This window comes from Hyla sarda, chromosome 11 (genome assembly GCF_029499605.1).
Source record: "Hyla sarda isolate aHylSar1 chromosome 11, aHylSar1.hap1, whole genome shotgun sequence".
NCBI lineage: Eukaryota > Metazoa > Chordata > Amphibia > Anura > Hylidae > Hyla > Hyla sarda.
In genome coordinates, this window is record NC_079199.1 from 84,543,819 (window position 1) to 84,570,054 (window position 26,236).

General features: G+C 45.1%; 1 protein-coding gene across 2 annotated transcripts in view; it reads left to right on the forward strand.

The window, feature by feature from the left end:
• Positions 1–10,705: 10,705 nt before the first annotated feature.
• MTMR11 (myotubularin related protein 11) overlaps positions 10,706–26,236 on the forward strand; it is an 84,974-nt gene continuing 69,443 nt past the window's right edge. The window contains exon 1 of one of the 2 annotated variants that reach the window (XM_056545266.1): positions 10,706–11,024. In XM_056545266.1, the coding sequence (XP_056401241.1) occupies positions 10,968–11,024 (57 nt within the window). In that variant the 5' untranslated portion in view covers positions 10,706–10,967. Of the gene's footprint in view, positions 11,025–24,786; positions 25,064–26,236 lie in introns of those variants that run through there. The other variant, XM_056545265.1, reaches the window with a different exon arrangement.

The window sequence follows — 26,236 nt, forward strand, 5'->3', positions numbered from 1 at the left end:
AAACTGGACTCTATTTGGGAGACAGAACCATACACTGTGATGGCCTTACCCTCTCCAGACTCCCTCATGTATGAGGTACAAAAACTTGGTTACCAGGCAAGGGAATCCAACCATCCATGGATGTCCCTACGTTCTCCACAAGTCAGCCTGCGGTTTTCTGTATCTCACCAAACCCGGGACCGGCTCAACCAACCTTAGTCGCCACACCAGTCCCAGTCCTGTCACCATTGGTGCCAGTCTATACCCCAATCTCCAGATCCCCTGTCTCACCAATGTCTCTGCCACCAAGTCCAAGTCCTGCCAGTCCAGGACAGCTACCTACTCTAGAGTTCGACAAAAGAGAACCGGCTCCAACTCAAGTTGAATCAAGAGCTCCCGAAGAAGTAGTGGTGCTGTGTAGGTCCCAACGGCCCATGCAAGGTCATATCCCGGCCAGGTATAAAGACTAAAGTACCCTATAAGTTATGTACCACACATAGGTTACTAACACCATATTAAATAGTGTACATATGTCTATATTTACATTAGGGCTGTAGCGTTTACTGTAAGTACCTGTCCACAAGTGTCTATGATAAGAGTGTTTAATGTCTAATATTTTCTTGTGTCCACATGCCCAGGATACTTTACTGGCCAGAAGGTATTCCTGTTAAAGGGGTATCCGGCGCTAAGACATCTTATCCCCTATCCAAAGTATAGGGGATAAGATGCCTGATCGCTGGGGTCCCGCTACTGGGGACCCCCATGATCATGCACGCAGCACCCCGTTAGAATCAGTCCCAGAAGCACGTTCACTCCGGGTCTGATTACTGGTGATCACGGGGGCCGGAGCATTGTGACGTCACAGCCCCACCCCCGTGTGATGTCACGCTCCGCCCCCTGAATGCAAGCCTATGTGAGGGGGCGTGATAGCGTGACACAGGGGCGGGGACTGATTCTAATGGGGTGCCACCTGCAAGATCACCTTTGGATAGGGGATAAAATGTCTTAGCGCCGGAGTACCCCTGTAACCCACTGCGCACGTACAAAAATAAGATAACAAATGTCCAACGTTGTCTAGCAATGTATAGAGTTCTGGGGGGAAGTGTGTCTAACCGAGGGACACCAGTAGCCAAGGCATTGGGTAGATAGCCTCCGGCAGTCATTTTGCAAGAGTCATGTATATTGTTATGTATATTGTCCTTTGATCGTGTTACTACAGCAGTTACAAGGTTAATGAGCCTCCACATGTTTTGAATGTGTAAGGAAATTTTTATGCCACATGGACCCCTTTTGTTCACCTGTTTATTACCACCAGACCTGGAGATGGACGTTGTTTGAAATGCCCCAGGAACTTTCTGTGGCCCCTGTGGTCATTCCGGTCCTCCGCCCTCGAGGGCGACTTCTTTAAAGAGGGGGAGTTTGTGGTTGCCCAGTACAGGATAGTGTTTCCCCGTATCCTTCTCCTGCCCTGTCAGGCAGAGTCCCTTTATGTCCTCAGGGCCCCCTACAGTGTTATCCCCTATGTACATATGTTATATGTTAAAAGTGTAATGTTTCTTTAATTACTGTGACCATGTGCTTGTTACCCAGTGCACTAGTGACCAGGTGATCCCTCAAGTGACCTATGGGCTCTTTGCTAGACACCCCTATAAAACCAGGGAGGAGCTACAATCTCTCTGTTCCAGCATTCTTGCTCCTGCTGAGGTCCAGTGCAGTCGTCTCAGTGTGTGTCCAGAGCATTGGAGGCCTCAAGCCTAAAGTCTGCAGCCACAAAGTCAGCTCAAGTAAGCTCAAAGTCATCTTCATGTCAATTGTCAAGTCAGTCAAGTCAAGGCTTCTACATAGTCACCATGGCCAGCACTAAAGTGTCTCTACATACTTCAAGTCCCAGCAAGCCTGCGAGGTCCCCCTGTGCCGCTGGTCACCTCCTTGGGATATTGGCTGTACTGCATAGACTGTGTCACCTGTCTACCCTTAGTAAAGCTACCGTTGTCCGTAACTTGGTGTCGGTATCTTCATTGCCCCCGTGCCTAGCCCAGGACCAGCGGTATTACCTTCGGGTGGTTAAGGCTAAATCACGGCCCTGGTGTCACGACAAGAAGGGGTTAATAACATCTGCCCCCAGGATTGCACCCCCGCACTCCACACTTTCAAAGGCAATTTTTCACAAATTGTAAAAAGTAATGATATGCAGAATGAAGAGCATCCGATACAATATACTCTACATATGGTATGAAGCTGCAACATAAGGGACCATGGAGAATTGTGCCTTGGTAGACGGTCCTAGCTGAAATCGCAGGATTACGGTCCCGCTGTTGTATCCGGATATGGTCCACGGTCGGAGAACTAACTCGCAGTTGCAGGAGCCGTGTGTTAACTCACAGCTACACCGCGCTCTCCAATAAATAAATGAATCCATTTGTCCACCTACCTGAAGTGTGCAGCGCCTGATTATCCCACGATACTGGGAGGAAGTTTCTGACATATCAATGCAAAACTTGGCCAATTGCTTAAAAAATATTTCCCTTTCATATCCCTAACCAATTGTAAGGGCACTCGTGTAAAATATAGGGCAAAAAACGACATTTCATCTTTATACTGACACATGATACATTGACACATGACACATCATGATCATAAAACTTGGGGAAATGTACCCAATAAATAGCTTCATAAGTGACTTATTTGATTAATTCACCATAAGATATGTCTCTGTATTGGTTTGACGTCTCAAGACGAATTTGTGTCAATTTTCGTTTTCCAAATCTGATGTGGGATCAATTTGTAACGCAGCCGTCCCTCAATAAGCCACGCGGAAATGAGCCATAAATTCTAGGACCTTCACCTATTTACACGAGATTCCTTTAACCCAGTGACTGTAAACTGGCAGGAATGTAATGTTGTTGTGTGACCACAAGAAGAGCAAAGTCCCTGGAATCAGCCGTAGTCTAATGACAGCAGCCAAACGCCACATTCCAGGCCCAAGATCTCCTATTAACTTACTGGAACTGGTCGCTCAATGGCTGAATTAGGAATTATTTCTGTCTACTGAGCACGACCTGCAGCTGAGTTTAAAGTTTAATCCTTCTTTACAGAGAAAGAAAATTTACAACTTAATCCTTTACAATGCAGAGATTATATTCCTGTATATTTATTTTTTAAGTATTTTTTTAATCCGTTAGTCAATAGTGTAAGAATTTTGTTTGTCTGGCCCATATTTTTAGTACAGAACTGTGAAATGAAGGGGAAAGGCCAAAAATCAGAGCCTGAACAGAAGTAGCCAAGTGTGAGAACATACAGAATATCAATTTAAAGGGGTACTCCCACCCTAGACATCTTATCCCCTATCCAAAGGATAGGGGATTAGATGTCTGATCTCGAGGGACCCCCGCAGTATTGCATGCGGCACCCACCTGTTTTTTGTGCGGAAGCGCTGGAGGGTCTGAATCGCGACTACGGGAACGGAAGGCCGTGACGTCAGGACTCCGCCCCCATGTGACGTCACGCCCGTCCCCTCAATGCAAGTCTATGGGAGGGGGCGTGACGGCCATTCCTCCCATAGACTTGCATTGAGTAGGCGTGGAGTGATGTCACAAGAGATGTAGCCGTGACATCACGACCCCCGCAGCCAGCACCCAGCATTCAAACCTAAATGTTCCAAACACTGGGGGAGTGGAGTACCCCTTTAATCATGTTTTCACTTAAAATAACTCAACACACAGCTATTAATGTCTAAACTTGGACAGCAAAAGTGAGTATACCCCTAACTGGGAATTCTTAAATTTGGCTCTGCTGACACCTCTGTCCATTTTAGGAACTGTCCACAGTAGGAGCAAATCACCACAGCAAACCTCTCCTTCTTCAGACAGTTCCTGACATGGACAGAGGTGTCAGCAGAGAACACTGTGGTCAGACAGAAAAGAAATTCAAAAAGAAAAGAACTTCTTCTGGAGCATACAGCAGCTGATAAGTACTGGAAGGATTAAGATTTTTAAACAGAAGTAATTTACAAATCTTTTTAAATTTCTGGCACATCAGGTGATTTAAAATAAAATGTTTTCCAGTGGAGTACCCCTTTAAGGCAGTCCTGAAAAATAATAGGGGCCAAACAAAATATTGTCTCTTTGGGTCCAATTTGGACGTTATCACCCATTATAGCCCGTTATGAATAACGGTTGTTATTTGTGACGGGAGAAAAATTAGTGCATGTAACGTTTTCTCTCCCTCACAAATAAGGTCCGTTATTCATAATGGGCTATAACGGGTGATAAAGGATAATCAAAAAATCCCATAGACTTGAATGGGATTTTTTAACGGCCGTTCTTAAGGGTTTTCTTAACGGGACATTGTAACGGGTCTTTAAAACGGAGCAACATATAGTGTGAATGGAGCCTTATTATGATTAGTAGTATTCTTATTAGCAATAGTAAACACAAGCGCTTAATTTTAACCCCTTAAGGACATAGGGCGTATCCATACGCCCCCGTTTCCAAGTCCTTAAGGACTGAGGGCGTATGGATACGCCCTGAGCATTTCCGGCCCCCACCACTAGCCGGAGGGGAGCCGGAGCCGGATGCCTGCTGAAATCGTTCAGCAGGCATCCCGGCATATCGCCCAGGGGGGTCATTATGTCCCCCCATGTCGGCGATTGCCGCAGATCGCTGGACAATTCAGTCCAGCGATCTGCGGCAGATTCCGGGTCAATCGGGTCTCCAGTGACCCGATGACCCGGAATTACTGGCTGATCGGGGCAGTCAGAGACGGCCCCGAACAGCCATTGCCAGCAGGGGTGAGGTGGCACTGGTGCCACCTCACGATCGCCCTGATTCGTCGGCCGGATTACCGGCCGACCAATCAGGGCGCCTGCTGCGGGTGTCACTCCCGCAACCCGCTACGCCCCTCTTTCGGAGGACGTGAGCGGGTGCGGGAAGATGACCCCCGGTGCTGGGGACCCCGATCCCCGGCGTCCCTGTTGGGATCGGGGCCCCAGGAGCAGCGGCGGCGGCGGAGACGACGAGGGACTGACCTGTGCGGCAGGATCGTTGGAGGTGAGTGACAGCCTCCTGCTGTTGCTTAGCAACAGCTCCCAGCATGCAACAAGGGCATGCTGGGAGCTGTAGTTATGCAACAGCAGGAGGCAGACCACCACAACTCCCAGCATGCCCTTATGGGCATGCTGGGACTTGTAGTTTTGCAACAGCTGAAGGCACATTCTTTCTATGTAAAAGTGTACCTTCAGCTGTTGTGTAACTACAACTCCCAGCTTGCACAATCAGCTAAAGTGCATGCTGGGAGTTGTAGTGGTGCATCTGGTGGTTGCATAACTACAACTCCCAGCATGCCCGTTGGCTGTCGGTGACTGCTGAGAGTTGTAGTTTTGCAACAGCTGAAGGCACACTGAGTTAAGTAGTAAACCAGTGTGTCTCCAGCTGTTGCATAACTACAATCCCCAGCATCCCCAGCCAATGTAGTATGCCTCCGGCTGTTGCATAACTACAAGACCCAGCATGCCCTTCCGCTGTCCGTACATGCTGGGGGTTGTAGCTTTTGCAACAGCTGAAGGCACACTGGTTGCAAAACACTGAGTTTGTTACCAAACTCGGTGTTTCACAACCTGTGTGTCTCCAGCTGTTGCAAAACTACAACTCCCAGCATGCACTAATAGACCGTACATGCTTGGAGTTGTAGTTTTGTAACAGCTGGATGTTTCTCCCCCCCCCCCCCCCCCCCAATGTGAATGTACAGGACAGGGTACACTCACATGGGCGGAGGATTACAGTAAGTATACGGCTGCAAGTTTGAGCTGCGGCAAATTTTCTGTCGCAGCTCAAACTGCCAGCGAGAAACTACTGTGAACCCCCCGCCCATGCGACTGTACCCTAAAAACACTACACTACACTAACACAAAATAAAATAAAAAGTAAAAAACACTACATATACACATACCCCTACACAGCCCCCCTCCCCAATAAAAATGAAAAACGTCTGGTACGTCACTGTTTCCAAAACGGAGCCTCCAGCGGTTGCAAAACTACAACTCCCAGCATGCACTGATAGACCGTCCATGCTGGGAGTTGTAGTTTTGCAACAGCTGGATGTTCCCCCCCCCCCAATGTGAACGTACAGGGTACACTCACATGGGCGGAGGATTACAGTAAGTATCCGGCTGCAAGTTTGAGCTGCGTCAAATTTTCTGCCGCAGCTCAAACTGCCAGCGAGAAACTACTGTGAACCCCCCGCCCGTGTGACTGTACCCTAAAAACACTACACTACACTACCACAAAATAAAATAAAAAGTAAAAAACACTACATATACACATACCCCTACACAGCCCCCCTCCCCTCCCCAATAAAAATGAAAAACGTCTGGTACGCCACTGTTTCCAGAACGGAGCCTCCAGCTGTTGCAAAACAACTACTCCCAGTATTGCCAGATAGCCACTGACTGTCCAGGCATGCTGGGAGTTTTACAACAGCTGGAGGCCCCCTGTTTGGGAATCACTGGCGTAGAATACCCCTATGTCCACCCCTATGCAATCCCTAATTTAGGCCTCAAATGCGCATGGCACTCTCACTTTGGAGCCCTGTCGTATTTCAAGGCAACAGTTTAGGGCCACATATGGGGTATCGCCGTACTCGGGAGAAATTGGGCTTAAAATTTTGTGGGGTATTTTTTGCTATTACCCTTTTTAAAAATGTAAAATTTTTGGGAAAACAAGCATTTTAGGTAAAAAAAAAATTTTTTTTTTTACATATACAAAAGTCATGAAACACCTGTGGGGTATAAAGGTTCACTTAACCCCTTGTTACGTTCCCCGAGGGGTCTAGTTTCCAAAATGGTATGCCATGTGTTTTTTTTTTTGCTGTCCTGGCACCATAGGGGCTTCCTAAATGCGGCATGCCCCCAGAGCAAAATTTGCTTTCAAAAAGCCAAACGTGACTCCTTCTCTTCTGAGACCTGTAGTGCGCCAGCAGAGCACTTTTCACCCCCATATGGGGTGTTTTCTGAATCGGGAGAAATTGGGCTTCAAATTTAGGGGGGTGTTTTCTGCTATTACCCTTTTTAAAAATGTAAAAATTTTGGGAAACCAAGCATTTTAGGTAAAAAAAAATAAAAAATGTTCACATATGCAAAAGTCGTGAAACACCTGTAGGGTATTAAGGTTCACATTACCCCTTGTTACGTTCCCCGAGGGGTCTAGTTTCCAAAATGGTATGCCATGTGTTTTTTTTTTTGCTGTTCTGGCACCATAGGGGCTTCCTAAATGCGACATGCCCCCAGAGCAAAATTTGCTTTCAAAAAGCCAAATGTGACTCCTTCTCTTCTGAGACCTGTAGTGCGCCAGCAGAGCAATTTTCACCCCCATATGGGGTGTTTTCTGAATCAGGAGAAATTGGGTTTCAAATTTTGGGGGGTATTTTCTGCTATTACACTTTTTAAAAATGTAAAATTTTTGGGAAACCAAGCATTTTAGGTAAAAAAAAAATTTTTTTTTACATATGCTAAAGTCGTGAAACACCTGTGGGGTATTAAGGTTCACTTTACCCCTTGTTACGTTCCCTGAGGAGTCTAGTTTCCAAAATGGTATGCCATGTGTGTTTTTTTGCTGTTCTGGCACCATAGGGGCTTCCTAAAGGTGACATGCCCCCTAAAAACCATTTGACGCTCCTTCCCTTCTGAGCCCTCTACTGCGCCCGCTGAACAATTAACATAGACATATGAGGTATGTGCTTACTCGAGAGAAATTGGGTTTCAAATACAAGTAAAAATTTTCTCCTTTTTACCCCTTTCAAAAATTCAAAAATTGGGTCTACAAGAAAATGCGAGTGTAAAAAATGAAGATTTTGAATTTTCTCCTTCACTTTGCTGCTATTCCTGTGAAACACCTAAAGGGTTAATACACTTACTGAATGTCATTTTGAATACTTTGGGGGGTGTAGTTTTTATAATGGGGTCTTTTATGGGGTATTTCTAATATGAAGACCCTTCAAATCCACTTCAAACGTGAACTGGTCCATGAAAAATAGCGAGTTTGAAAATTTTGTGAAAAATTTCAAAATTGCTGCTGAACTTTGAAGCCCTCTGGTGTCTTCCAAAAGTAAAAACTCATAAATTTTATGATGCAAACATAAAGTAGACATATTGTATATGTGAACCCCAAAAAAATATATTTTGAATATCCATTTTCCTTACAAGCAGAGAGCTTCAAAGTTAGAAAAATGCAAAATTTTCATTTTTTTCATCAAATTTGGTGATTTTTCACCAAGAAAGGATGCAAGTTACCATAAAATTTTACCACTAAGTTAAAGTAGAATATGTCACGAAAAAACAATCTCGGAATCAGAATGATAACTAAAAGCATTCCAGAGTTATTAATGTTTAAAGTGACAGTGGTCAGAATTGCAAAAAACGCTCCGGTCCTTAAGGTGAAAAAGGGCTCGGTCCTTAAGGGGTTAAAGGAAATCTATCACCAGTGTCACCTGCATTAACCTATCGGTACCGACATCAGGTGACACTGATGACAATGGTACTTACATCGTCCCGGTCCGTGGCGGGATCTCCTGTAATCTTCTCTGGTATCTTCGCTCCGGGCATCGGCTTGGGAAACGGGCGGAGCTTAATGACGTCACCGTTGCTGTTTCCAGGACCCGGGACCCAGCAGACAGCAGCAGCGGTAACGTCATTAAGCTCCGCCCGTGCCCCAAGTCGATGCTGCTTTCTGCAGGGTCCCGGGTCCTGGGAACAGCACCAGTGATGTCACTAAGCTCCGCCCATGCCTCAAGCCAATGCCCGAAGCGAAGATACCGGAGAAGATTACAGGAAATCCCTGCCACGGACCCGGACAAGGTAAGTACCGTTGTCATCAGTGTCACCTGCACTATCTGTTGGTACCCACAGGTTAGTGCAGGTGACACTGGTGACAGATTTCCTTTAAAAGTGAGTGTTTTTGTTTACTATTGCTAATAAGAATACTACTAATCATAATAAGGCTCCATTCACACTATATGTTGCTCCATTTTAAAGACCCCTTACAATGTCCCGTTAAGAAAACCCTTAATAACGGCCGTTAATTTTTTATTCAAGTCTATGTTTTTTTTTTAATTATCCTTTATAGCCCGTTATGACTAACGCACGTTATTTGTGACGGGAGAAAAATTAGCGCATGTAACGTTTTCTCTCCCGTCACTAATATCGTCCGTAAGTCATATCTGTTGGTACCGACAGGTTAGTGCAAGTGACACTGGTGACAGATTTCTCTTAAAGGAAAAATGTCAGCTTTCTCCCCCCCGCACTAACCAGTGGTACTGGCTGGTAGTGCGGGGGACGCTGATCAGTTTGATACATACCGTGCCCGGATCTGCCATTCCGTTTGGCCCTAATCTTCAATTTTTGGGATATGCTAATGAGGTGCTAACTGGCACCGGCCGGGTTTACTGGCATTCTGACGTCAGTGCCGCCTGCCGCAGCGTCGCCCAGCTCATCAATATTCCTCCCCTCTCTCTTCATTACAGAGCGGGGAGAAGAGGGAGGGGAGGAATATTGATGAGCTGGGCGGCGCTGCAGCAGACAGCACTGACGTCGGAATGCCAGTTAGCCTGACCGGTGCCAGTTAGCACCTCATTAGCACATCCTGAAAATAGAAGATTAGGGCCAAGCGGCGGGGCGGATCCGGGCACGGTAAGCATCAAACTGATCAGCGTCCCCCGCACTACCAGCTAGTACCGCTGGTTAGTGCGGGGGGAGAAAGCTGACAGTTTTCTTTTTGTTCACACTACGGATAATGAACGGAATCTCCGCTCGCAGAATTCCGTGAGCGGAGATTCCATTCTGGTGGCCGCCGCCACAATACTTCAGTGGTAGGACCGCGCGGCACTGCGCCATCACCATTGACGGCTATGCAGTGTTCGCGGACTTCCGTGCAAAGAACGGACACGTTCTTTCTTTACGCGGAACAATTTCAGCAGCGGAATGGGTCTCGCGGAAACCCATTCACACTGATGTTTGTCTGACTGGGAGCGCATGGTAAGTGAACTTTTGCATCCTGTTCACACTGGTGTGGTGCTGTGCAGCGTCCGTTGCTGCCATGTCTGTGGGGAAGTGCGACCCATGGACTGGTTTGAGTGGCATTGGGGCTGCTCTGCCAGTGGGTCGTTCCCCCTGTGGGCACTGGTGTCGTGGCGGTGGTGGTCGCCGCCCAGTGTTACGCCATTTTATGCTAGGGACGTTAGGGACCCACTCAAATTAGGTGGCCTTGACGTGGCGAGTGGGCTTGTACCTTTTGATCAAAATGTATTCTAACAACCTGTTTTTAAATTTATGCTAAAGTTTTTGAATTTATGCTGAGAAGCAAGTAGATCAAAATACAATATGTAGATGTGCGACCATGTCTGTTTCTTCTACCTGAATTCACACTGATGTTTGTGTTCACAGCATGTAATTCCGTACGCGGCATTCCGCATTCCGTTTCCCAACCAGGGTGCCTCCAGCTGTTGCAAAACTACAACTCCCAGCATGCCCAGACAGCCGAAGGCTGTCTGGGCATGCTGGGAGTTGTAGTTTTGCAACAGCTATAGGCACCCTGGTTGGGAAATCCCGGACTAGGGGATTGCAACATTCTTGCATCCCACATGTCCTGTCCCTTTAAGAGGCTGAGAATACATGTGGCTACAGTTTCACTATGAAGATCAGAGACTCTGCAGCAGGAGGAGAGGCTAACACCCCCACACTGCAGGGGGAATCCCTGCTAAACACAAGACTGGGGATCACACCCCTGCCAGCCTCACAGTCACAGCAGCAGTGCATACATGGGCAGGGGGGGGGGGGGTCCTCTAACCACCCCCAGCCCCAACCTATTCTGCAATACTCAGCACTAGAACAAAGTCCTCTTTATACTGTCACCATGGGAGCAGCACACACTGGCTGACTCCCTGACTACTCAGTCCTCTGCTCCTTCTAGCTGTCTCCTGTACATTCTACCTACCACACTATGCTACCCAGACCCAAGAACACCTTCACCCTCAAGCAGGACCCCAGAGAGATCATGGTAAGTAAAGTCAGCATGCCAAGCTTGTATGAGTCCTGCCTGCCATGCCTGAGCATTTGTTTACCAGAAGTGCAAACATTGTAACAAACTCATAAACATTGTATCTCCTGTGTAAGACTCCCCAGGGAGCATAGGAACGTAGCTTAAAATTGTATTGGGGGGGGGGGGGGGGGTGATTGTACCCTTGTTATGCCCCATGGTCTTGTGTTTATGTTGGCACTGAGCTGTTGTGTTCTAGTAAGGCTTATCGTGTGGTCAGGCACATATCATGTCCTGGCATTATTATACAAAGCCCCTCTGTTTATGCAGCTTGATTTCCTCTGCTGACTCAAGGTCCATATTGCAGTTTTTTTGGGGGGGAAATAAATAGTTAATATGTTATTATAGTATATTTTATTATAGTTCAGATGTCCATTGGCCGGAAGGCATTGCGACAAAGTGATGATGAGCGTTATGGGGGGTATTCATCAACGGATTTACGTGTCTTTTATTGCGTACGTTTGTCGCGGTGTCTTTTTGACGCAATTCTCTCCGCTGTCATTTTGTAAACTTGCTAGGATTTGGACGGTCCTGCGTACGATTTTTGCGGCGGTCAGTGATTTATCATTTGCGCCAATTGTATTTTGGCGCTAATTTGTTTTTGAGCCATGTTTGGCGCAGATCACCGCCAACAATATTCTGACAGGGCAAGCACACATACCAAAGGAAGAATAGGGTACGCGCCAAAGTTACTAAAGGTAAAAAGGGGTAAAAAGAAACAGGTAAAAATGATAAATACCTCCCTATCTGATTATTTAGGGGTCTCTTATTGGCCAGCTTTATACAGATAGACGTGGGGTATTAAGCACTATAATGGTTACGTCCTCCTGTACATATAGAGTGCCATAGATCAGTGTTTCCCAACCAGGGTGCCTCCAGGTGTTGCAAAACTACAACTCCCAGCATGCCTGGACAGCCTTCGGCTGTCCAGGCATGCTGGGAGTTGTAGTTTTGTTACATCTGGAGGCACCCTGGTTGGGAAACACTGCCATAGATGCATTGTTTCTTACCATTAAAGGGGTATTCCAGACAATAACTTTTTATATATATATATATATATATATATATATATATCAACTGGCTCCGGAAAGTTAAACAGATTTGTATATTACTTCTATTAAAAAATCTTAATCCTTCCAATAGTTATTAGCTTCTGAAGTTGAGTTGTTGTTTTCTGTCTAACTGCTCTCTGATGACTCACGTCCCGGGAGCTGTGCAGTTCCTATGGGGATATTTTCCCATCATGCACAGCTCCCGGGAAGTGACATCATCATTGAGCAGTTAGACAGAAAACTTCAGAAGCTAATAACTATTGGAAGGATTAAGATTTTTTAATAGAAGTAATTTACAAATCTGTTTAACTTTCCGGAGCCAGTTGAGATATATATATATATATATATATATATATATATATATATATATATATATAAAAAGTTTTCGCCTGGAATACCCCTTTAATGGTTGGATTGGGGATTACGCCTATGGCCGGATGTACAGATGGAGCAGTGGATTGTTAGACAAGGTTATCTGGGAAGGGTCTGGAAATGATACGTCTGTGTTTAATCCCTCATTAAGAAATGGTTTAGTTGTAAAAGTCTGGCAGGACCAGGAGTCCCATGTGTAATCCCCAATGGAGCATGTCTGGGTGAGAGCTGCTGGTTAACCCTGTCACTGCTAGAGCTTTCTGCTGTTATTAAGGAAACTGTGTGTTGTGTTTAATAAAGCAGGCAATCATAGAGTTAAGTAGAGAAGGCCGCAGGGCACGGGGGATTGTAACATAAAGCCTAAGAGAACAAATTTGACTTTTGAAGATGAGGGTTTTCTGGGGAGGATTCTACTGAGTCATTGTAGCAGCTGATATAGTAAAGTCCTTGTGTATGTGGACAGGAATGCCAGGACTATACCTCCCTGCAGTGCCGCAGCTTGTCACAATACCTGTGTGCCGCAGCTTGTCAGAATACCTATGTGCCGCAGCTTGTCAGAATACCTGTGTGCCGCAGCTTTTCAGAATGCCTGTGTACCGCAGCTTGTCAGAATACCTGTGTGCAGCACCTTGTCAGAATACCTGTGTGCCGCAGCTTGTCAGAATACCTGTGTGCCGCAGCTTCTCATAATACCTGTGTGCTGCACCTTGTCAGTATACCTGTGTGCTGCACCTTGCCAGAATACCTGTGTGCTGCCCCTTGTCAGAATACCTGTGTGCCGCAGCTTGTCAGAATACCTGTGTGCCGCAGCTTGTCAGAATACCTGTGTGCCGCAGCTTGTCAGAATGCCGGTGTGCTGCACCTTGTCAGAATGCCTGTGTGCTGCACCTTGTCAGAATACCTGTGTGCCGCAGCTTGTCAGAATACCTGTGTGCCGCAGCTTGTCAGAATGCCTGTGTGCTGCACCTTGTCAGTATACCTGTGTGCTGCACCTTGTCAGTATACCTGTGTGCTGCACCTTGTCAGAATACCTGTGTGCTGCACCTTGTCAGAATACCTGTGTGCCGCAGCTTGTCAGAATACCGGTGTGCCGCAGCTTGTCAGAATACCTGTGTGCCGCAGCTTGTCAGAATACCTGTGTGCTGCACCTTGTCAGAATACCTGTGGACCGCAGCTTGTCAGAATACCTGTGTGCCGCAGCTTGTCAGAATACCTGTGTGCCGCAGCTTGTCAGAATACCTGTGTGCCGCAGCTTGTCAGAATACCTGTGTGCTGCACCTTGTCAGAATGCCTGTGTGCCGCAGCTTGTCAGAATACCTGTGTGCTGCACCATGTCAGAATACCTGTATGCTGCAGCTTATCAGAATGCCTGTGTGCTGCACCTTGTCAGAATACCTGTGTGCCGCAGCTTGTCAGAATACCGGTGTGCCGCAGGTTGTCAAAATACCTGTGTGCCGCAGCTTGTCAGAATACCTGTGTGCTGCACCATGTCAGAATACCTGTGTGCCGCAGCTTGTCAGAATACCTGTGTGCCGCAGCTTGTCAGAATACCTGTGTGCCGCACCTTGTCAGAATACCTGTGTGCTTCAGCTTGTCAGAATGCCTGTGTGCTGCACCTTGTCAGAATACCTGTGTGCCGCAGCTTGTCAGAATACCTGTGTGCCGCAGCTTGTCAGAATACCTGTGTGCCGCAGCTTGTCAGAATACCTGTGTGCCGCAGCTTGTCAGAATACCTGTGTGCCGCAGCTTGTCAGAATACCTGTGTGCCGCAGCTTGTCAGAATGCCTGTGTGCTGCACCTTGTCAGAATGCCTGTGTTCTGCAGCTTGTCAGAATACCTGTGTGCCGCAGCTTGTCAGAATACCTGTGTGCCGCAGCTTGTCAGAATGCCGGTGTGCTGCACCTTGTCAGAATGCCTGTGTGCTGCACCTTGTCAGAATACCTGTGTGCCACAGCTTGTCAGAATACCTGTGTGCCGCAGCTTGTCAGAATACCTGTGTGCTGCACCTTGTCAGAATACCTGTGTGCTTCAGCTTGTCAGAATACCTGTGTGCCGCAGCTTGTCAGAATACCTGTGTGCCGCAGCTTGTCAGAATGCCGGTGTGCTGCACCTTGTCAGAATGCCTGTGTGCTGCACCTTGTCAGAATACCTGTGTGCCGCAGCTTGTCAGAATACCTGTGTGCCGCAGCTTGTCAGAATACCTGTGTGCTGCACCTTGTCAGAATACCTGTGTGCTTCAGCTTGTCAGAATGCCTGTGTGCTGCACCTTGTCAGAATACCTGTGTGCCGCAGCTTGTCAGAATACCTGTGTGCCGCAGCTTGTCAGAATACCTGTGTGCCGCAGCTTGTCAGAATACCTGTGTGCCGCAGCTTGTCAGAATACCTGTGTGCCGCAGCTTGTCAGAATACCTGTGTGCCGCAGCTTGTCAGAATACCTGTGTGCTGCACCTTGTCAGAATGCCTGTGTGCTGCACCTTGTCAGAATACCTGTGTGCCGCAGCTTGTCAGAATACCTGTGTGCCGCAGCTTGTCAGAATGCCTGTGTGCTGCACCTTGTCAGAATGCCTGTGTGCTGCACCTTGTCAGAATGCCTGTGTGCTGCACCTTGTCAGAATACCTGTGTGCCGCAGCTTGTCAGAATACCTGTGTGCTGCACCTTGTCAGAATACCTGTGTGCTGCACCTTGTCAGAATACCTGTGTGCCGCAGCTTGTCAGAATACCTGTGTGCTGCACCTTGTCAGAATGCCTGTGTGCTGCACCTTGTCAGAATACCTGTGTGCTGCAGCTTGTCAGAATGCCTGTGTGCTGCACCTTGTCAGAATACCTGTGTGCTGCACCTTGTCAGAATACCTGTGTGCTGCACCTTGTCAGAATGCATGTGTGCTGCACCTTGTCAGAATACCTGTGTGCCACAGCTTGTCAGAATACCTGTGTGCCGCAGCTTGTCAGAATACCTGTGTGCTGCAGCTTGTCAGAATACCTGTGTGCTGCACCTTGTCAGAATACCTGTGTGCCGCAGCTTGTCAGAATACCTGTGTGCCACAGCTTGTCAGAATACCTGTGTGCCGCAGCTTGTCAGAATACCTGTGTGCCACAGCTTGTCAGAATACCTGTGTGCCACAGCTTGTCAGAATACCTGTGTGCCGCAGCTTGTCAGAATACCTGTGTGCTGCACCTTGTCAGAATGCATGTGTGCTGCACCTTGTCAGAATACCTGTGTGCCACAGCTTGTCAGAATACCTGTGTGCCGCAGCTTGTCAGAATACCTGTGTGCTGCAGCTTGTCAGAATACCTGTGTGCTGCACCTTGTCAGAATGCCTGTGTGCCGCAGCTTGTCAGAATACCTGTGTGCCGCAGCTTGTCAGAATACCTGTGTGCTGCACCTTGTCAGAATACCTGTGTGCTGCACTATATAACATTACTGCTTTGTCTGCTGCCTGTCACCTCTAGTATACGTGCCCCCAGCTGCCCTACTTTAGCGATACCCATCTATCATGTATCATTGTGACATTTCACAACCACAAGGCTCCGGTGGTAATGTTATGGTGCCATACAGACACCTACAGCTATATAAGTAGGGCACTTACCACATGCAGCACAATTGTACCTAACTGACCTACTTTGTATGATAGCTGTGCCACATACGATGCCTGTATTTTGCTCTTCTGACTGCACTATAGTTGTACATTTCTGCCGTGTTCCTATTAATAACACCACTGAACGCCCAAAAACCTTCATTAGCCCTAACAGCACTTATGTAAATGTAACATTCAGTGCCTATATAACACTGCCATAACAATGTCAAAATACTACAAAGACCCAAATACTGAACAACATGAGCAACTCAAATAACAGTGCCCAAGAACGGCAGCTGTTGATAAACATTTGTGAAAATCATCACAATGGGCCCCTATGCATCTGCATGAATTGTATGTTTATTCCCTAGTCAGCGTATATATATATATATATATATATATATATATATATATATATATAAATCCATGGCCATTGCAAATGTCTCCTGTGTGTGACAAGTCTCCTTCAGAGTAGGGATCCTTGTAGAAAAATGACACTTTTCCGGCGCTTGCTGGGTCAGGAGATGGAGTGGAATGATGCAAAGACTCCAGATAGTGATGAACAGCTTTTATTGCAGTTATTAAGTAGTGGACAACGTGTTTCGAGGGGGTCTGCACCCCTCTTCCTCAGGTCAGGGAGCTCCCCAAATAGATGGGGTCGAAAATGGTTTTATTCATGGATCAGTCTCTATCAGTTTCTATTTCTGTTTCTCTATTAGGTCACATTCACACATGCATATTTTGCTACAGATTTTCTGCTGCAGATTTTATGACTTACAATTAGAAAACCCGCAGTATAAAATCTGCTACCAAAAATATGCAGCAAATGTGACTAGATCCTTACAAAACCAATAAAAACCCTGTAACTGTTTGGCAACATATCAGAATTCATGATCGGGCATAATAAAAATTCTGTCGTTTTATTGGCTTCGAGGAAGTGGCGGTGCTGATCTGGAAACATCAGAAAACCTCTGTATAGGGTTTCCGAGCAGACAAGATACTGCTTGTTCTAATGACAAAGCTTGGAATTGTCTGCGTCTATATTGTAGCCAAGTTGTCTGAGAACATAACACGACATCCAAACAAAAGCATCGAAAACCCTAATAGACAGGAACATAATGTATTAGATTTAATTGGAATGCACTTAGGTTTAGGTTTATATGCACAGGTATTGGTCCAGTAAGAGAATCCAATATCAATATAATCTGGTGTAAAAATAAAGAAGTGTTCAGATTAAAATCTATCTCATCTGTATAAACCCAGTCTTTAGAAAAAGTGATTCCAATAAAATATAATATATTAGGGATCAGAATGTTTGTTGTGTTCAGTCAGACCCCACTGACCATTCATTATTGAAAAGAAATTTTAGCAATTGCATTTTTTGTGGTTGGCCGTTTTACCAGGACTTGTATGTTACTGGGGGTTTCAATGGGATCAACAGGTTCTGTGTTTAAGGGTACGTTCCCACACGGCGTATTTTGCTGCGTATTTGCTGCGTATTTGGTGCTGCGTATTCTCCTACCCATTGACTTCAACAGAGAAAATAAAATACGCAGCAGCAAATACGCAGCAAATACGCCGTGTGGGAATGTACCCTAAAGGGGTACTCCACCCCTAGACATCTTATCCCCATCCAAAGGATAGGGGATAAGATGTCTGATTGTGGGGGTCCCGCTGCTGGGGACCCCCGTGATCTCCCTTCTGCACACGGCGTTGGGTGCAACCCGGAGGCTAGTGATGTCATGGCCACGCCCCCTCAATGCAAGTCTATGGGAGGGGGAGTGACGTCCGTCACGCCCCCTCCCATAGACTTGCATTGAGGCGGCTTGGCCGTGACATCACGAACGCGGCATTGCCGTGACATCAGGAGCCTCCGCCCATCATCGCCAGTTCGCAAAGTTCGCTCCATGCACCGGATGTCTGGGGTGCCGCAGCCGAGATCGCGGGGGTCCCTAGCGATGGGACCCCTGCGATCAGACATCATAACCCCTATCCTTTGGATTGGGGGGGATAAGATGTCCAAGGGGCGGAGTATCCCTTTAACAATTTGCCTATAATTACAATATTTCATCCTAATTAATCCATTAAAACAGTTCCACCAGAATGATGCCCATCGCGTAGGGTAACATAATTCTTGGAGAAAAGACACGTGGAGAGCTTCTTCAGTGTTATTGTTGTCGTAGAAACAGGTTTGGGTGTGTCAGTATAACCCATCTCGAATTGCCTGGTGGTATCATGTGACATTAGGCAGGTAAAGGATTGAATGTAATAGGTTTGGTCAAGTGATCAGGTGTACGCAAAGGTCACCTTCCACCTACACCTCCCACATACTGTACACAGGTAGGTACACATAGCTATGTAGACAGTGTCCCTGAAGTGCTACCGTTCCAAAGGAATCCATGGACTATGAAGGGTATAGTCTTTTATTCTTAGGTACAAGGAATCTCCAATAACACGTTTCAGGGTTCTAGTCCCCACTTCAGAAGGGTTTTCTTTTCCTCTTCTCATTGGTTACTACATGATTAGGGATCCCTCCTCATGCGACTCTTGGGCTTTTCAGCTACTCCACTTCCTATGTACCCCATTTTGTTAGGGGTGATATAAGCATTTGTATGCCTTCACGGTAAGCAGCTATTGTATAGAACACCTGTTCCTAGACCCAGTACAGTGATCCCTCAGCTTACAATGGCCTCAACATACAATAGTTTCAACATACAATGGTCTTTTCTGGACCATCGTAAGTTGAAACCAGACTCAACATACAATGTATAGACAGTCCAGATCTGTGAAATGTGTCAATGACCGGAAGAACTGACCAATCAAAATGGGCATTCACTGGTAAAACCCCTGTATTACTGAAGCGTATGCACTGACTGGTGTCTGGTAGCGCCCCCTACAGTACAGGGAGGTATTACATGTTCTGTACACTTTACCTGTACCAGGGTTAGTTGCTCCTTTGGACACCAGGTGAGGGCGACTCCATTACTTTTTTAGGACACTGTGTACTGTACAGGACCCTGAAGAAGTTCCTGTCCTCTACATAGACCAGTGATTCCCAAGCAGGGTGGCCCCAGCTGTTGCAAAACTACAACTGTAGTTGTAGTTTTGCAACAGCTGGAGGCTCCCTGCTTGGGAAAAAACTGTCATAGACAATGATTTACAGCTTCCAGCAGATCTTTCTTACTTTTATATGTAAGGATTTGCTTTATCTGTATTAGTTATCTACTTATTTTTCTTTAATTCTCACTTTTTCCTATTTTTGGATGACATTTTGGTGCCTTTAGAACCAATTACCAGGTTTCCATAGAGTTCTGGTCTCAACATACAATGGTTTCAACATACAATGGTCGTCCCAGAACCAATTAATATTGTAACTTGAGGGACCACTGTACATGTCTAAAATACTCTGGGATAACACATGAGGCGTCTGCTTTGATCCTCTATTTTTTCTGTTACATACGATATTTTATTTTGCGCACCAGGGGTATTGCTAGGATCTAAAAAAAAATGTAAGGCATACATGCACTATATGGAAAAAAATCCACATTATCCTAGGATTCCACTTTTTTTTTTTCCTGCGTTTTTCTCACTGAAAAAAAAAAAAACGCCAGTACAATTTCTTGCGTCTGACGTTTTTTTCTGGCGTTTTTGTTGGGTACAAAAAAAAAAAAAGAAAGAAAAGGATGCAGTAAGGGATGGGAAAAAATGTATTTAACAAAAAAAAAATGTTAGAACGAAATTTTAATAAATTTTTAATAAAGTGTGTGTGTTTTACTTTTTTCTCTCACTATTTTTTAAATTTTATAAGTAGTACTACTACTCCCAGCATGAAACAGACTGTTCCATGATGGGAGTAGTAGTACCTGTACAATTAGACATATCACCCCGGGTGTCACTCCTGACACCCGATGCGATCATCCATAGTATATTAGATATGTGGAGCGGCTCTATACAGCGCTCGCATCTCTGCTCTGTACTCCAGCCGGCCAGTGATGTGAATAGAAATTAACATCATTCATATTTCCTGCCCAGAGTTGGTGGTTGCAGCCAATCAAAGCTCTCAGAGGGAAATATGAATGAGTGAGTGGCCGTCTGGAGCATAGTGCAGAGATGTGAGCGCAGGAGAAAGCCGCTCTGCATCTCTGCCATAGATAGGACGATCGCATCGGGTGTCAGGAGTGACACTACTGTGATCTGTCCTTAACTGCAGGTACTACTACTCCCAACATGGAGTACACTCTGATTAATGCTGGGAGCTGTAGTACCTGCATTAATAGACAGATCGCAGCGAGTGTAACTTCTGACACCTGTTGCGATTTGTCTATTAATGCAGGTACTACAGCTCCCAGCATGAAGCAGAGTGTACTCCATGTTGGGAGTAGTAGTACCTGCAGTTAAGGAAAGATCACAGCGGGTATCTTAAAAAAGAAAGAAAAAAAAAGTGAAAACACACACACACTACATTTTTATTATTGTCGGCGAAATTTTTAGTGCCCTGCCTGCCCACATAAATTGATCCCTGTTTAAAAATGTATAAAAATGTTGTTATATAAAAGATAAATTTCATTAAATACAATTTTTTCCTTCACTACTGTATCTTTTTTATTATATTTTTTTAATGGTACCCTACGAAATTTTATTCAAAAAAGGGATCTCCATCACTTTTTTAGATCACTAAAATCCAAAAAAGAATAAAAACCGCCTGCAAAAATGCCAAAGTTAAAACCCACATGACATTTTTCTTGGCGTTTTTTTTTTTTTATTCCATAGGCTCAACATGCTGCGATTTTGCTAAACCGCCAAAGAGCTGAAAAAGAGTGAAAAAATGCCAAAAGAATTAAAAAAAACACCAAAGTGGAAAAAGAATTTTGCGATTTCTCATTTATTTTACAGCTAACATCTGGCTGCAGTGTTTTTTGGCTGGAAAAACGCCATGCAGCAGAATTGGCATTTTTCTTGGCATTTTTCTCAAAAAAAGCCAAATAGAATTTCAGCCTAACACCTACAGGAACTGTTAGGACATCCAATTCCATATCCATAGATACATCCACCACCTTCCTTGACAGTTTCTGCATTTGTGAGAAGATTTTCTGCAAGATTTTGGTTCTTCCACACCATACTGTCCTAACCATAGCTTTATAGACCAAGCTTTGTGTAATGGGGGACTGTGATGATGGAAACCCAAACGACCAATCCCAAGAAACCATCCCAAACTGTTTCCACAAAGGTGAAAGCATACAATTGTCCAAAATGTCTTGGTGTACTGAACCTGAAAAAGAACCACATATAATTGTCTCCCCTTAACCAAACATTACAGGTGACACATTGTAGTCAAGCAGGTGACATTCTCCTGGCATTCGCCAAACCCAGACTGGTCCATCAGATGCCAGATAGAGATGTGTGATCCATCACTCCACAAAACATGTTTCTTCTTCTCCAGAGTCCATGGTAGCGTGCTGTACTCTACGTGACGCCTGGCATTGTGCTTGGTGATGTACGGTGGCTTGGTCTTGAAAACTTATACCAGGGCAGGGCACAGTGTTTGTGTTGATTTTAATGCCAGATTAGGATAGGTCTCTGGAGCTATTGAGTAAGAAGAACATTGACGACTTTTATACACTATGCCCCTCAGTACTCGGTGACCCCGCTCTGTAACCTTACATGGTCTGCACTTTGTGGCTGTGGTTCCTAAACACCTTCACTTCCGAAAAAAAAAAACCTCATAGCTGCTTGTGAGGGAAGAAATGACATGAACTGACTTCAGCAGTGGCTCCTATTAGGCTGAGGTCACATATGTCCGGTGTCCGGCACAGTTTCCCTCCGGTGGGCACCGGAGGGAAACTGATGCTAGAACTGATACCATTCATTTGAATGGGACAGTTCACAATCATCTAGGGTCTAAATTTTTATGCCGGATGGTTGGACACAAGCTTGCTGCATCCCCCTGTCCATTGCCCAGAAACAGTGGATTCCATCAGTTGTGGCATCAGTTGCATTGAGATTTAGGCTGAGTTCCCCTATGCCGGATGCGGGACATAGGTGAACCCAACCTTACAGCACCACACTGGGATTCCATAGACTCTGTAGAATGACTGATTCTTTCAGAAATGGCAGACTGTATTGGTAAGTAGGTGCAGAATTAAACTTTCGCTGAATGACTAAGACATTAAACCCAATACCATTGTCCGTATAGTGTAATCTGGCCCACCCCACAAAAAATATTCTGGCTGTAATGCTACATAGATACACAAACTCAGCATATTATAAAACCTGTATCTGAACCCATCATAGATGCATCAGACCTGTTCTAAATAGTTTACTCCATCTTAAATGCATCTTAGGCCTGTAGCCTATCAGATGATGAGATGAGATCCCTGGGTAGGTGCAGGCTGGCTTATGGCGCCATTGTATCATGCTTGTCTGTGAGGGTTGGCATCCTGGCATCTCAGGTGGTAGGCTTGTAGCCTGTAGTCTGAGTGACTGGAGTCAAGCTTCCTGCCCCACCATAGTATTGAGCCATAGTATTGAGCTGTATCTGGGTTTTAAACATGCAAATATAGTTTAAAGTGATCGCTTACAAATCATGGCCATCAGACCAAAAATTTAGGACTTGCACCCCCAGATGTCTGGTGCTAGTTACATCCCCTCAGGGTAGCAGATACCAACCTCCCAGCCGTACAGAGCTGAAGTATAGAATCTACAGATGTCTATGGGCCCATACAGTATCCCATAGGCCTCAGACATTACATAGAGGTAAAATAGTTTCAGGCTGTATGGTGGCACCATAGGGCACAGATGGAATGCCTATGACTTCCTATGTGGACTTGATATGTGCATTTTAAACAGGGGCATCTACATTCTGGACCTAAACAGTAAAACATATGTGTCCCTCATCTGAAAACTGCAGATACTACATGTTGCAGTATTCTGTATTGGTGCATTTACAATGAAAATCAGGCATAAAAGGTTCACCGCAGTGATCCAAGTATAGTGTCTGAGGCCTTCACGAATAGTAATGGACTAGTGTCTGTGTCCCCATCAGCAGAAGAATTCTCTCTCCTCTTGTCCTGAGAGTTTGTTACAATGGATCGGTGCAGCCTCTATACTTTCAGAAAGCCCTGGACTGGAAAGTATTGGAGGGGAGGGGCGCATGACAAGGGTGTCTGTGCAGCGAGGGGTAATTGGAAGGGGTCCGGTGCAGAGGGCTAGGGGAGGGGCGATAGCAAGGGGGTATTTAAGGAATGGGGCTAGGGGAAGGGTGACATAACGGCGGGAAAGAAGTGGAGGGATTTTTCCACAGCGACCAATCACAGCTCAGCTAACGAGCTGTGGTAAAGTGAAAGCTGAACTGTGATTGGTCGCTGTGGGAAAATCACTTCACTTTTTCTCTCACCCAGTTTGATAAATCTGGGTCAGAGTCTGTCTTTGAATACACTGTAACAATCCCTCAGCTTCAAGAACTATTATGTCCCTATAAGTTTTTATCTCCTCTACGTAAAAAACGTGACACTTCACTGACACTCAGGGTGAATTCACACCACGTTTTTGCAATACAGTTCCCGTATACGCTTTCTATGTGAAAACCGTATTGAAAACCGTATGCATTGACTCTTCATTGAAAACCGTATGCCAAAAGATGCATCAGGTTGTGTCCGTTTTGCATCCTGTACGGTTTTGTCCGTTTTTTTTCCCGTACCCAAAACCATAGTCTACCACGGTTATTGGCCCGGGTGAAAAACTGTATTAAACCGTATACAAATTTTTTTTTTTTTTTTAACATTGGAGTCAATGGGAACCGTACAGAACTGTATGGGAGTTTTTGACTTTGCACAGTTTTTTTTTCTTGGAATTTCAATCAAACAATTGAAACTTTATTCATAATGGAGTGAAAAGTTAAAAATGTATAAGTTTTTTTCTTAAAAAAAGGATGCAACCGGACATCATTTTTTAAACCGCATACAGTTTTTAACTGTATACGGGTTAAAATTTGTATACACGTTTTGATACAGTTTAGTCCGGTTTTGAGGAATCACTTTTTCATCAAAAACCTGATACGGGAACTGTATTGCAAAAACGTGGTGTGAATGCACCCTAACAGACATTGAAAAAGGTGAGAAACTGGAACACACAGGGGGAGATTTATCAAAATCAAAGTAGAGGAAAAGTTGCCCAGTTGCCCATAGCAACCAATCAGATCGCTCCTTTCATTTTGCAGAGGCCTTGTTAAAAATGAAAGAAGCGATCTGATTGGTTGCTATGGGCAACTGGGCAACTTTTCCTCTTCACCGATTTTGATAAATCTCGCCCACAAGTTGCTGAATTCCTGAATCTTCTTAACTTGCGACCATATTGTTAACTTTTTAAAATAAATAAAGTCAATTGAAATGAACACATAAAAGTAAAGAACCGACTGGATTACTGTATCGCAGTGGTCTCCAAACTGCGGACCTCCAGATGTTACAAAACTACAACTCCCAGCATGCCCGGACAGCCGTTGGCTGTCCGGGCATGCTGGGAGTTGTAGTTTTGCAACATCTGGAGGTCCGCAGGTTGGAGACCACTGCTGTATCGTGTTCCATTTCAATCAACTTTATTTATAAAAACCATAGGCACCCGTTAAACAACATAAAGGAGATTGATGGAAGAGCCGGTCGTCTGACGTGCTGAATACGCCATAGTCATGTGAGCGTTGCAGCAGGTGTGGAGCATAGCCTCAAGACTGGAACCACTGGCTTCATTTCCGTCATTTTTATGTTTACATTTGGTGTCTGTGGACAGAGGTCCCACAATGGGAGTTTTCACATTCCAGCAGAACGGGGGAACAGCTTTTACAGAACAGAAAACACTTCTCAGTTCCAGAATATAAAGGCTTTAGTGAGTCATAGCGCAATTTTGGAAAGAACATGTACACATACTGTCCTGCCCGTGTTCAGCAGAGGAGGCGCCGCATGTGTGATGACTAGATTACAATACCATAAGGATGACTGGAAGACTAACTGGGTATTCACCTTCTTTAGAAAATCGTATACTCCAGAATATTTATATTGTAGGTCTGTTTTGGGATCTATGCTGGTATAGATATATATATATATATATATATATCAACTGGCTCCAGAGAGTTAAACAGATTTGTAAATTACTTCTATTAAAAAAAAAAAATCTTAATCCTTTCAGTACTTATGAGCTGCTGAAGTTGAGTTGTTCTTTTCTGTCTAAGTGCTCTCTGATGACACCTGTCTCGGGAACTGTCCAGAGGAGAAGCAAAATAGCAAACCTTTTCTACTCTGTGCAGTTCCCGAGACAAGCAAAGATGTCAGCAGAGAGCACTGTTGCCAGACAGAAAAAGAACAACTCAACTTCAGCAGCTGATAAGTACTGGAAGGATTAAGATTTTTTTTTTTTATAGAAGTAATTTACAAATCTGTAAATAAAAAAAATAAAAAAATAAGTTTTTTTTTCCTGGAATACCCTTTAAATAGCGATTCACCAAGTTACACCTGTATAAATGTAGCTGTAAGATGTCAGGAGAGAGTTCTGTGAATAGTAGCAGCACTTGGTTAGCCCCTCAAGTACTGAGTAGGTCAGTGTTTCCCAACCAGGGTGCTCACAGCTGTTGCAAAACTACAACTCCCAGTATGCCTGGACAGCCAAAGGCTGTCCAGGCATGCTGGGAGTTGTAGTTTTGCAAATGGCTGGAGGCGGTCTGGTTGGGAAACACTGGCCTAGGTGGAGTAGACTATGTCAGGGGTGAAGCCCCTCAGAGACTCACAGTGGCACAGAAAGAACAGGCAGGTGGCAACAACCATTTTGCACAAAACCTGAACTATTGGGGAACTCATGGAGCATCCCATGGTCCTTCAGGTCCTGGTAAAAGACCACTTTAAGAATTTTTAATATATATATATATATATATATATATATATATATATTTTTTTTTTTTTTAAGAGCCAAGGAATGAGCTCTCTATCACCCAAGTGCAATAAAAAAAATGCAAACATGTTAAACTAAAAAAAAAAACTGCACGAGGATGCGGTCCATCGGAAATCTCATATCCAAAAGGAGAGAGGCATCCCCCCAACGAAACCACCCTACAGCTAAGTTTCTACTTGTTTTTTTGCCCTGCGTTTTTTGGTCTGAAAAAATGCCAGTGCAATTTCCTGCAATGTTTGTTAG